The 13,242-nt window shown below is 35.6% G+C and overlaps 1 protein-coding gene across 4 annotated transcripts in view; it reads right to left on the bottom strand.

Annotated features, from left to right (window-relative positions):
* Positions 1 to 13,242, bottom strand: part of LOC134533683 (sodium-coupled monocarboxylate transporter 1-like) — a 115,972-nt gene that overhangs the window by 24,150 nt on the left and 78,580 nt on the right. For all 4 annotated transcript variants that reach the window (XM_063371235.1, XM_063371236.1, XM_063371238.1 and 1 more), the window contains 2 exons: positions 12,617 to 12,803; positions 584 to 670 (listed from right to left, as the gene is read on the bottom strand). In XM_063371235.1, coding sequence (XP_063227305.1) covers positions 584 to 670; positions 12,617 to 12,803 — 274 coding nt within the window. The remainder of the gene's footprint in view (positions 1 to 583; positions 671 to 12,616; positions 12,804 to 13,242) is intronic.

The raw sequence follows: 13,242 nt of genomic DNA, 5'->3' as shown, positions 1-13,242 counted from the left end.
ACTAAATCAGCACTTGTAATATTTTTATAAGGTGGAATTAAATGAGTTATTTATGAGGAATTTTTGAGTCCAAGATGGCCACCGTGACGTCAGAGCAAGCGGTCATTGACCTGGCACCACTCACCACAGCCGGAGGCCTGTCCCAGGACATACAAAAACCAACTACTTAAATAATACATGTAATTTCGTTTTTACAAATAATACACCTTTTTTTAGGGTGAATTTGTTTATTCGATCCAGGGCCAAAAATTAAAAAAAAAAAATTGCTTTACTTGCTTAGATTGTACCAAATTAATTTTTCAATTTCAATAGCCAAAATTTTCTTCTCTTACCAGCCTTTAAATAACCACCCTTCAAAAAACATCCCTTACATCCTATACATTATTATATATGGTTTTTAATATTATTTATTCTCATGAGTGATGACTATTTTTTGCCAAGTTTTATAAAATTATTAATTTTTATTTAATAAAAAAATCATTTTTACTTCTTTTTTTAAAGCAATAAGCAACGAATCCCAAATTTATGAACTCAGTTGCAAAAAAAGTAAACAAACGGGTTTTAAATACATAATCCTATTTACCTTCCAATTGGCCCATGGAATAAACATGCCAAGAAAAAACATGCCCAGTGTAGCTCCTGAAGTTATGCCGGCTAGGGTTGAAGCAACCTGTAGAAGGAAACAGAAAAACAGTTTGTGCCTCAAAAAAGTTACAATGGAAAGATTTAACTTTTGAATGTATAAATAAGATAAATTAAAATAAATAAGTTTTTAAATTTTGTTACTATATAGCAGAAAATATATCAATTAAAAAATATTAACTTCATTTTGAAAAAAAAATTACTGGATGTCTAACTATTAAAGTTAACTTGAAATATATTTTACTTTAAAGATGATTAAATTCTCGTATTATTTTAATTGTACATTTAATGACATAAAATACCTACCAACAAGTATTAAATAATTTTTTTTCTAAACTCAGGCAAATTATAAAAGACTAGCTTTTACCCGCGGCTTCGCTCGCGTTATGTCCTTAAGTATCAAAGATCATTGCAAAGAAAATAAAATAATATGACAATTTTTTTATTGCGTGACTGGAAACATCAGTATTTAAACATTTTAACATCCGATTTAGCTTAAAAAACTGAAAACATGATTTATTGAAATATGTTTCACTATTACAAAAAATGATAATTTTTAATCCTATCATTTTAAAAAGTTCAAAGTATTAACGTAGAATAAAAAAATAAATTAATTAATATTCTGCCCCAACTGTGTGATCCGAAGCCTCGTTCCATTACATAGTCGAGGAGCATCTAGATTTCGTATATGCGTAACTTGTAGGCCTACATTTAGTTTCATTTGAAGTTTATGTGAGGGTACACCCGAAAGTTCAAGTGAATTTAGAAACTCCGAAGGATATGAAGTGTTTGTTCTCTATCCATGATTGTATATATTGACAAATACTCCATTTCCCCTTGCACCTCTTTTAAAATATAAGTGTAGATTTTATTAAAGATATACATTTTTGGGCGCCAATATTGCTCTTGCGTACAACCACCGATCACTATTCAAATTTTGCTGCAAGTGCGGGAAAACTTGAGTAATTAGATCCACATCATTTTCACTAAATTACAAAATTATCTTGAAAGAAAAGTATAAGTAAAATAGGAATGGGCATACGGGCGCAGGCTTCAGGCTGTGGATTGAAGATTGTTTACATTGTGACGTCACGGCGGCCATATTGGATGAGTGTAACGGGACACAGCGTAACGGGACACAGTGTAACGGGACATAACGTAACGGGACAAGTAGATCACGGCGGCCATCTTGGATCCGCCATTTTGGATGACGTCATTGTGTTCTAGAAAATTCCGGCGATGTGTTTTCCGCCATATTGGATGATGACGTCACCGTTGCAATTTCCGTTACGGCCGCCATCTTTAACTTTTTTATTTATCATCCGAATTTAATGAAATGTTTTTTAAAAATTATAAAAAAATTCAAATAATAAAATTTTAATAAATTATTTATAAAAATCATACATTAACGACACGGAGTTCGGAGTCTTCGGTTCGAACCCGACGAGGTCAAAAAAAAATGGCGACCGATCCTTCCCTCACAGTGGATGCTGGCATACTAACTCCCACCACTTTTTTTCAAAGCATATATATCGTCATCTAGTATGACGTCATGTACGCCATCTTGAAATTTGGACGCCATCTTGAAAATCTTTATTTATTATCCGATTTTAATGAAAAAAATTCCAAAATTCATCAAAAAATTAGCGTATTTGAATTCTGTTTGATTATATCGATGTACGTCCTTGGTTCGACTCCCGGCGAGAGTAAACACTCGATCCTTCCTCCATGAAAGCTACCTAGACTGATCTACCACCAACAATACCAAGGTTTATATCGTCAACTGGTATGGCATCATGTCCGCCATCTTGTCTTCATCCGCTGGAGACCACCATCTTGTTTTCGTCTGCTAGAGTGTGCCGATACCATGTAGTATAATTATCTGGTACCATACTTTTGTCCTCAACTGTTGACATTGAACATTGACCTTGACCTTGAACCTTGACCTTGAACTTTGACATTGACCTTAAAATTTGACCTTGGAATTTGACCTTAACCTTGAACTTTGACCTTGACCTTGAAATTTGACCTTGACCTTTAAATTTGACCTTGACCTTGAAATTTGACCTTGACCTTGAAATTTGACTTCGTCCTTGAAATTTGACTTCGTCCTTGAAATTTTACTTTGTCCTTGTCGTCCATCATGGATCCGACATTTTATGTTCAGTACATGCTACCAGGAGCCACCACCTGCTGGAGTACGCCATATTGTGTGTGTACTTGTATTATAGAGTACATTTCCATCTTGATAATTTTATTCTAACCCGCTACACTGCAGTAATCATTTATTATGGAGGTGCCCCCCGCCATCTTGAAATTCGGCCGCCATCTTAAAATCATGTAATAATGTAGCTATAAAAGCGGGAAAAAATCCAAAATTCATTAAATAAATTAGTAATCCATATAATGATTGATTGGATCGACTAAGGTCCTTGGTTCGATCCCTGGCCGATACAAAACAACTTTAATTTAAAAAAATACTAAAAACGTGTTAGGTTTGAGAAAATAAAAACACCACAAGTTCTTTTAAAAAAATTAATTACATAAATTCAATACACTACTACAAGTACAAAAAACACTGACAAATTACCAAAGCCTTTTGGATTCCCCGATTCAAAAAGTCTTCTTATTGTACGGACTAAGCCTTTTACATGACTTTAAATGTCTATCCGATCCAGTCATCACCGCAGCCAGAGACGGACTGAAGTTCATATCACTTATATAGTCTCATTAGCCGGTACAACACATGAGTCAAATCAATAACCATGTTCATTATACGTCTCGGAGCATTTTTTATAATGACGATGTAAGCTATCGAGACGTGAAATTAGTTTATTGCACTTATTGCACTGAAATTATATTCTTTGAACATTATTAGAACAACCGCTTCTTTCATGTCTGCGAGCATTTGAGGTGATAGTAAATGATGCACCACAGTATTTGCACTGATGCGAAGTATGCTCTTCATTAATTGAAGTATTCAATGCTGATGAAACTTCAGCTGATGGTAGAACAGCACATATCCAAGTCTCCTCCAGTGTTGTCAGGACCGTTGCCAACGGGATCTGCTCCAACATCGTCGGCGCCGACGTCATGGTTCCCGTAGTCGATGATACATCCTCCATCGAGTATGACGTTAAAGTCGGTAAAGATGCCATCGAAGTCTCAAGAACAGGCAATTACACGACCTATGCACCAGAAGAAAAAAACTAGGTGATCAGTACACCGTCGACGACAGTAACAAACTGAGCGTCCTGCTGTCTAGGACTCGCTTATATACATGCACCGTATGGAATAATACGCCAGTCAAATCAAGAACAATTTACTAAAATACGAGAGTCAAAACAACATTAAAAAAATAGAAGCACCATCAACAAAAAAGGAAGCACATTTGGAAGCACCTTCAAAAAAGTAAAAACAATAGGAAGCACCGACTACGAAAAGGCAGCACATTTGGAAGCACCGACAACGAAAAGGCAGCACATTTGGAAGCACCGACTACGAAAAGGAAGCACATTTGGAAGCACCGACAACGAAAAGGAAGCACATTTGGAAGCGCCGTCAACGAAATGGCAGCACATTTGGAAGCACCGACTACGAAAAGGCAGCACATTTGGAAGCACCGTCATCGAAAAGGCAGCACATTTGGAAGCACCGTCTACGAAAAGGCAGCATATTTGACAGCACCGACAACGAAAAGGCAGCACATTTGGAAGCACCGACTACGAAAAGGCAGCACATTTGGAAGCACCGACAACGAAAAGGCAGCACATTTGGAAGCACCGACAACGAAAAGGCAGCACATTTGGCAGCACCGACAACGAAAAGGCAGCACATTTGGAAGCACCGTCTCAAAAAGGAAGCACATTTGGCAGTACCGACAACGAAAAGGCAGCACATTTGGAAGCACCGACTACGAAAAGGCAGCACATTTGGAAGCACCGACAACGAAAATGCAACACATTTGGAAGCACCGACTACGAAATGGCAGCACATTTGGAAGCACCGACAACGAAAAGACAGCACATTTGGAAGCACCGACAACGAAATGGCAGCACATTTGGAAGCAACGACTTCGAAATGGCAGCACATTTGGCAGCACCGACAACGAAAAAAAAAAGGCAAAAAGGAAGCACAAGTTACGAGATCTAAGTCTTAGTTAGAAATCAGAATACAAGAAATAAAAACATTAAATTCTTACAATTTAAATTATTTATTTTATTGCTTTACATTATACAAATGCAAGTAAAACAAGCCATTATTGTATATAGCCAGCATTCCTCAGTTCCTTGAGTATGAAGGATATTTCTTTGATGCACGAATAGTTCCCTGCACAAAGCGAACCATGTAGTAGTCTTAGCCGGTCAACCAATATGTTTGGATCTTTCCATGATGTGTAATCATTCTCTTCTACCACCATCTTCCTTGCACCTTTATAATAAATATTATGATCTCTGGTGTCTTCCGTTTTACCGCCAACCTCAGGGTAACTTTCATGTTTGAGACGGTGATCATCACAAGCTTGATCAGATTTATTTAATATATCACGTCGTTTCCACCGTTTCGGTCTCAGGACACCGCCACATTCTTCGATCTTGGAAGCTTTAGGTGCTTCATCATAGTCTATGTCTTTGTCAACAGCCTCAGAGTCACTGTATCAATCACCGTAGAAGGAATCGTCTTCACCCAATTTACCGTAATAATTCGATGTTGATGATGTTGAAGTGTCTTCATCGTCTTCATGCTTCCTTTTTAGGAGTCCATCATTTTTACAAAGTAGGAAAGATCTACTTGAATTCGGCTGGAATATATTCTCACTTTTCACGTTAAGGATTCTTCCATTGTCTTCATTCTTCCGTAAATCATCAACCTCCTTCAATTTAAGTTCTTTGTCGAGATCGGAAGAGCCAAGAAAATTATTGTCGTAATGCAGATCACTCTTCCTTAGGCTAGTAGATTCATCGTTGTCCTATAGGTTGTACGCAGGCTTGGCGCTACAAGTTCTGCCATGTCTTTTTAGGCTCTCTCTCCGCGTAAACGACTTGCTACATCGAACACAACTTATCATATTGCGCCGTGGATTTTTAACACAGTCATTCTTCTCGTGTTGTCTTTTATTCTTTCTCAAGATAAACTCTTTACTGCAAAACTTACACCTATGTTCTTTCGATACAGCGTCAGATCCCAAATCGGAATTCATATTAGTTACTGAGACTAATGCCAGATACCAATTGAGTGTTTTAAATTAGATCCAATACTTAAATAGAAATTTTGTCATATTTCATCAGCGAGAATTAATATATCTCATGCAAAAGTAATTTATGCATGTAGTTCTGCTTTTCAACAACAGATGTCGCCACATGTTGCTTGCAGGTAAATAATATTTAGTTCTTTTATGCGGGATGCGGGATGCTCACTAACGATCGCAAAAGAAGGCTGGCTTCGCTAGACTCAAAGGAAAAGGAAGTTCGTCTTGCATGTTGGTGCCTCACAGATGTCTCATGGCGTAATATTAATTTGACTGAGTAATGATATTTTTTAATTCCACCTGATAAAAATATTGCAAGTTTTGATTTAGTAGCAGAAATTATCGAATTAAATGTAACTCCAAATAAAATGACATGTCTCATTAGACAAAAAAAAAATCCATGCAGAGATAGATCTCTCACAAATAATCAGGAGCACTCGGTGAAAACCATCAGATGTCTAGTCAGGAATAATCAGAAACACTTGGGGAAAGCCATCAATATAATAACAAGAATAATCAGGAGCACACGGAGAAAACTACCATAATATTGTCAAGAATAATCAGGAGCACACGGATAAATCCACCATAATACTGTCAAGAATAAACGGGAGCACACTGAGAAAACCACCATAATATTGACAAGAATAATCAGGAGCACACGGAGAAAACCGCCACAAGTTTTCTTTGATATCATAAAATTTCAGAAATAAATAATTAATAAAAAATTTAAAAAAATGAAATATAAAAATACATAAAATTCTGGCTTGTACTAGAACTATATCTTTGCTCAACAATGAAAAGTTCACAAGCTAGCAGATTCTATTTATGTATTTTTTATTTCATTTTTTTAAATTTTTTATTATTAATTTTTTTCTGAAATTTTATGATATCAAAGAAAACTTGTGGCGGTTTTCTCCGTGTGCTCCTGATTATTCTTGTCAATATTATGGTGGTTTTCTCCGTGTGCTCCTGTTTATTCTTGACAGTATTATGGTGGATTTATCCGTGTGCTCCTGATTATTCTTGACAATATTATGGTAGTTTTCTCCGTGTGCTCCTGATTATTCTTGTTATTATATTGATGGCTTTCCCCAAGTGTTTCTGATTATTCCTGACTAGACATCTGATGGTTTTTACCGAGTGCTCCTGATTATTTGTGAGAGATCTATCTCTGCATGGATTTTTTTTTTGTCTAATGAGACATGTCATTTTATTTGGAGTTACTTTTAATTCGATAATTTCTGCTACTAAATCAAAACTTGCAATATTTTTATCAGGTGGAATTAAAAAATATCATTACTTAGTCAAATTAATATTACGCCATGAGACATCTGTGGAGCACCAACATGCAAGACGAACTTCCTTTTCCTTTGAGTCTAGCGAAGCCATCCTTCTTTTGCGATCGTTAGTGAGCATCCCGCATCCCGCATAAAAGAACTAAATATTATTTACCTGCAAGCAACATGTGGCGACATCTGTTGTTGAAAAGCAGAACTACATGCATAAATTACTTTTGCATGAGATATATTAATTCTCGCTGATGAAATATGAAAAAATTTCTATTTAAGTATTGGATCTAATTTAAAACACTTAATTGGTATCTGGCATTAGTCTCAGTAACTAATATCTATTCCGATTTGGGATCTGACGCTGTATCGAAAGAACATAGGTGTAAGTTTTGCAGTAAAGAGTTTATCTTGAGAAAGAATAAAAGACAACACGAGAAGAATGACTGTGTTAAAAATCCACGGCGCAATATGATAAGTTGTGTTCGATGTAGCAAGTCGTTTACGCGGAGAGAGAGCCTAAAAAGACATGGCAGAACTTGTAGCGCCCAGCCTGCGTACAAGCTATAGGACAACGAAGAATCTACTAGCCTAAGGAAGAGTGATCTGCATTACGACAATAATTTTCTTGGCTCTTCCGATCTCGACAAAGAACTTAAATTGAAGGAGGTTGATGATTTACGGAAGAATGAAGACAATGGAAGAATCCTTAATGTGAAAAGTGAGAATATATTCCAGCCGAATTCAAGTAGATCTTTCCTACTTTGTAAAAATGATGGACTCCTAAAAAGGAAGCATGAAGACGATGAAGACACTTCAACATCATCAACATCGAATTATTACGGTAAATTGGGTGAAGACGATTCCTTCTACGGTGATTGATACAGTGACTCTGAGGCTGTTGACAAAGACATAGACTATGATGAAGCACCTAAAGCTTCCAAGATCGAAGAATGTGGCGGTGTCCTGAGACCGAAACGGTGGAAACGACGTGATATATTAAATAAATCTGATCAAGCTTGTGATGATCACCGTCTCAAACATGAAAGTTACCCTGAGGTTGGCGGTAAAACGGAAGACACCAGAGATCATAATATTTATTATAAAGGTGCAAGGAAGATGGTGGTAGAAGAGAATGATTACACATCATGGAAAGATCCAAACATATTGGTTGACCGGCTAAGACTACTACATGGTTCGCTTTGTGCAGGGAACTATTCGTGCATCAAAGAAATATCCTTCATACTCAAGGAACTGAGGAATGCTGGCTATATACAATAATGGCTTGTTTTACTTGCATTTGTATAATGTAAAGCAATAAAATAAATAATTTAAATTATAAGAATTTAATGTTTTTATTTTTTGTATTCTGATTTCTAACTAAGACTTAGATCTCGTAACTTGTGCTTCCTTTTTGCCTTTTTTTTTTTTCGTTTTCGGTGCTGCCAAATGTGCTGCCTTTTCGAAGTCGGTGCTTCCAAATGTGCTGCCATTTCGTTGTCGGTGCTTCCAAATTTGCTGCCTTTTCGTTGTCGGTGCTTCCAAATGTGCTGCCATTTCGTAGTCGGTGCTTCCAAATGTGCTTCCTTTTCGTAGTCGGTGCTTCCAAATGTGCTGCCTTTTCGTTGTCGGTACTGCCAAATGTGCTTACTTTTCGAAATCGGTGCTTCCAAATGTGCTGCCTTTTAGTTGTCGGTGCTGCCAAATGTGCTGCCTTTTTGTTGATGGTGCTTCTATTTTTATAATGTTGTTTTGACTCTCGTATTTTAGTAAATTGTTCTTGATTTGACTAGCGTATTATTCCATACGGTGCATGTATATAAGCGAGTCCTAGACAGCAGGACGCTCAGTTTGTTACTGTCGTCGACGGTGTACGGATCACCTAGTTTTTTTCTTCTGGTGCATTGGTCGTGTAATTGCCTGTTCTTGAGACTTCGATAGCATCTTTACCGACTTTAACGTCATACTCGATGGAGGATGTATCATCGACTACGGGAACCATGACGTCGGCGCCGACGATGTTGGAGCAGATCCCGTTGGCAACGGTCCTGACAACACTGGAGGAGACTTCGATATGTGCTGTTCCACCATCAGCTGAAGTTTCATCAGCATTGAATACTTCAATTAATGAAGAGCGTACTTCGCATCAGTGCAAATACTGTGGTGCATCATTTACTATCACCTCAAATGCTCGCAAACATGAAAGAAGCGGTTGTTCTAATAATGTTCAAAGAATACAATTTCAGTGCAATAAGTGCAATAAACTAAGTTCACGTCTCGATAGCTTACATCGTCATTATAAAAAATGCTCCGAGACGTATAATGAACATGGTTATTGATTTGACTCATGTATTGTACCGGCTAATGAGACTATATAAGTGATATGAACTTCAGTCCGTCTCTGGCTGCGGTGATGACTGGATCGGATAGACATTTAAAGTCATGTAAAAGGCTTAGTCCGTACAATAAGAAGACTGTTTGAATCGGGGAATCCAAAAGGCTTTGGTAATTTGTCAGTTTTTTTTTGTACTTGTAGTAGTGTATTGAATTTATGTAATAAATTTTTTTTAAAAGAACTTGTGGTGTTTTTTTTTTCTCAAACCTAACACGTTTTTAGTATTTTTTTAAATTAAAGTTGTTTTGTATCGGCCAGGGATCGAACCAAGGATCTTAGTCGATCCAATCAATCATTATATGTATTACTAATTTATTTAATGAATTTTGGATTTTTTCCCGCTTTTCTAGCTACATTATTACATGATTTCAAGATGGCGGCCGAATTTCAAGATGGCGGGGGGCACCTCCATAATAAAAGATTACTGCACTGTAGCGGGTTAGAATAAAATTATCAAGATGGAAATGTACTCTAGAATACAAGTACACACACAATATGGCGTACTCCAGCAGGTGGTGGCTCCTGGTAGCATGTACTGAACATAAAATGTCGGATCCATGATGGACGACAAGGACAAAGTAAAATTTCAAGGACGAAGTCAAATTTCAAGGACAAAGTCAAATATCAAGGTCAAGGTCAAATTTCAAGGTCAAGGTCAAAGTTCAATGTCAAGGTCAAATTCCAAGGTCAAATTGTAAGGTCAAGGTCAAATTTCAAGGTCAAGGTTAAAGTTCAAGGTCAGGGTTCAAGGTCAAGGTCAATGTTCAATGTCAACAGTTGAGGACAAAAGTATGGTGACCAGATAATTATACTACATGGTATCGGCACACTCTAGCAGACGAAAACAAGATGGTGGTCTCCAGCGGATGAAGACAAGATGGCGGACATGATGCCATACCAGTTGACGATATAAACCTTGGTATTGTTGGTGGTAGATCAGTCTAGGTAGCTTTCATGGAGGAAGGATCGAGTGTTTACTCTCGCCGGGAGTCGAACCAAGGACGTACATCGATATAATCAAACAGAATTCAAATACGCTAATTTTTTGATGAATTTTGGAATTTTTTTCATTAAAATCGGATAATAAATAAAGATTTTCAAGATGGCTTCCAAATTTCAAGATGGCGTACATGACGTCATACTAGATGACGATATATATGCTTTGAAAAAAAGTGGTGGGAGTCAGTATGCCAGCGTCCACTGTGAGGGAAGGATCGGTCGCCATTTTTTTTTTGACCTCGTCGGGTTCGAACCGAGGACTCCGAACTCCATGTCGTTAATGTATGATTTTTATAAATAATTTATTAAAATTTTATTATTTGAATTTTTTTATAATTTTTAAAAAACATTTCATTAAAATCGGATAATAAATAAAAAAGTTAAAGATGGCGGCCGTAACGGAAATTGCAACGGTGACGTCATCATCCAATATGGCGGAAAACACATCGCCGGAATTTTCTAGAACACAATGACGTCATCCAAAATGGCGGATCCAAGATGGCCGCCGTGATCTACTTGTCCCGTTACGTTATGTCCCGTTATACTATGTCCCGTTACGCTGTGTCCCGTTACACTCATACAAGATGGCCGCCGTGACGTCACAATGTAAACAATCTTCAATCCACAGCCTGAAGCCTGCGCCCGTATGCCCATTCCTATACTACTAGTATAACCTTCAGCATCAATGTCCAAACAACAATCACCGAAGAAAATAGACACCTTACCTCAAAAATTTAAAAAGTTTAAGAATTACTTGGTGGTGACAGAAAAATAAAATTGAATAGAAAATTGGCCACCGTTTATATGTTATCAAATTACCTAATTATTTAATTTACTTATTGAAACACCAGATGGCGCTAAATGTCATTCAAATTACTCAAACTCGCAGTCAGATGATCATACATATAAATATCAATTTTTTTGCCCTTCGGAAAAAATTGTATTTTTTTCAATAAAAAGTATCCTATGTTTCTTCTAATACCTCCAAGAAAATGTATACAAAGTTTCATGATGATCGGTTAAGTGGTTTTCGCGTGAAAGCGTAACAAACAAACTAAACTTACATTCACAATTAGAATATTATAAGTAGGGATAAAGTTGATCACAAACAATTATACACAAATATTTTCTACTTAATTTATGAAAAAAAAAAAAAAGTTACCAGCACTTTTGTCAAAAGAAGTGAAAATAATAATATGTTTTTACAGAATATATAATGTGCAAAATAGTTATTTTTTTTAAATTATTTCCTAATATGCTTTAAACAAGTACAGCTTCATTCAATATTAACAGCTATTCTGTTCGCTAAGGGAAGATAAATAAAGTATTACTAGCTGATTAATGTTAGTTCAATAGCAACTATGTAGTGAAATATATAAAAAATCATACTAGTTTTTTGCTGCAATAATTATTAGCTTACAATGTTTTTGAGGTCAAGAATTATCATATGTGATGATAATTTGAATTATTTTGTGTTAAATTACATCTTAATTATTTCAGCATGCTGACAACAATCAAAACAACCTCCAAATAAAAAAAAACTCAAAATATGAGTAAAAATAATTTGAAGTATTTAATGCTCTATATTACAAAGAAAAACTATATGTTAATTGTGACAAAATTAAAATAATTTGTTAAGAAGTCAATTGCGATTTTAGTTTAAGTAATAAAGTAATTTTATTCAAGGAAAGAATGATTTAAATGATCGCTGTCATTTAAATAATGTAAGATATTTAAAGTAAACCAAAACTACGACAGAAATAATCTTTCCTTTGTTTTAAGAACACGCATGATAATATTTTACAATATAGAAAATATTTCGTTAATTATTTTGTTTTAATTGTTTACAAATTTTGTGTCCCTGATTTTTATTTTTAATTATTATTTTCTTAAGCATTTTTAGTTATTGTTTATAAAGTAAAAATGTTTTAATTCCAACCCACAACGTTGGAATAACTAAAAAATCGTGTATAATTTTTATATGGTTTGCATATATTTAAGAAAATAATTAATTAATTGTACGTGAACAAATCTTATATTCTTTACCTGAAAAATTCCTCCCATTTTCTCAACTACAAGCACCATTAAAAGGCAGATCATTCCTGTTAAAATTACTATTCCTTTAAGAATGTATGGAATCTTCGATTCAAAGGACTTCTTCCCTTTTATTAAGGGAGAAATGAAATCTTCAAAAATGGTGGCTGACAGACAGTTGAAATTACTTGACAGCGTGCTGAAAATACAATTACCAATAGTTAATAAACTTTTAACTTTTAAAATGTATCTCTAAATATGTAGCTTATACAACCTGTAAAGTCATTATTCGCCATATTAGAACCTTGGGCATGTATAAGAAAAAAAATTGCTTTTAAAAGGTAGCGACATGAATTTAAATCTCGGCGGCCTTTTTGCACTGTTCGCCTTTTTAAACAGCTCATCCACGTTGTATAACAAACGCTATTAATTTGTCATCAATGAAGAATAGCTTTATTTATTCGTTAATTCTACAACATGCATCATCACTTTATTAATTTTGAAGTTAACATTTCACCTAATTCTCATATGTGGATCTGATTTATATAAATATGATACGCATGAAATTCGAACCTGAAAAATATAGAGATTACAGGACACCAAGAGATACATTTAAAGTTACCAGCTTTGCGGTGTAA

This window comes from Bacillus rossius, chromosome 7 (assembly GCF_032445375.1).
Source record: "Bacillus rossius redtenbacheri isolate Brsri chromosome 7, Brsri_v3, whole genome shotgun sequence".
In the NCBI taxonomy this organism is placed as follows: Eukaryota; Metazoa; Arthropoda; class Insecta; order Phasmatodea; family Bacillidae; genus Bacillus; species Bacillus rossius.
This window is presented reverse-complemented; position numbering and strand designations above follow the sequence as displayed.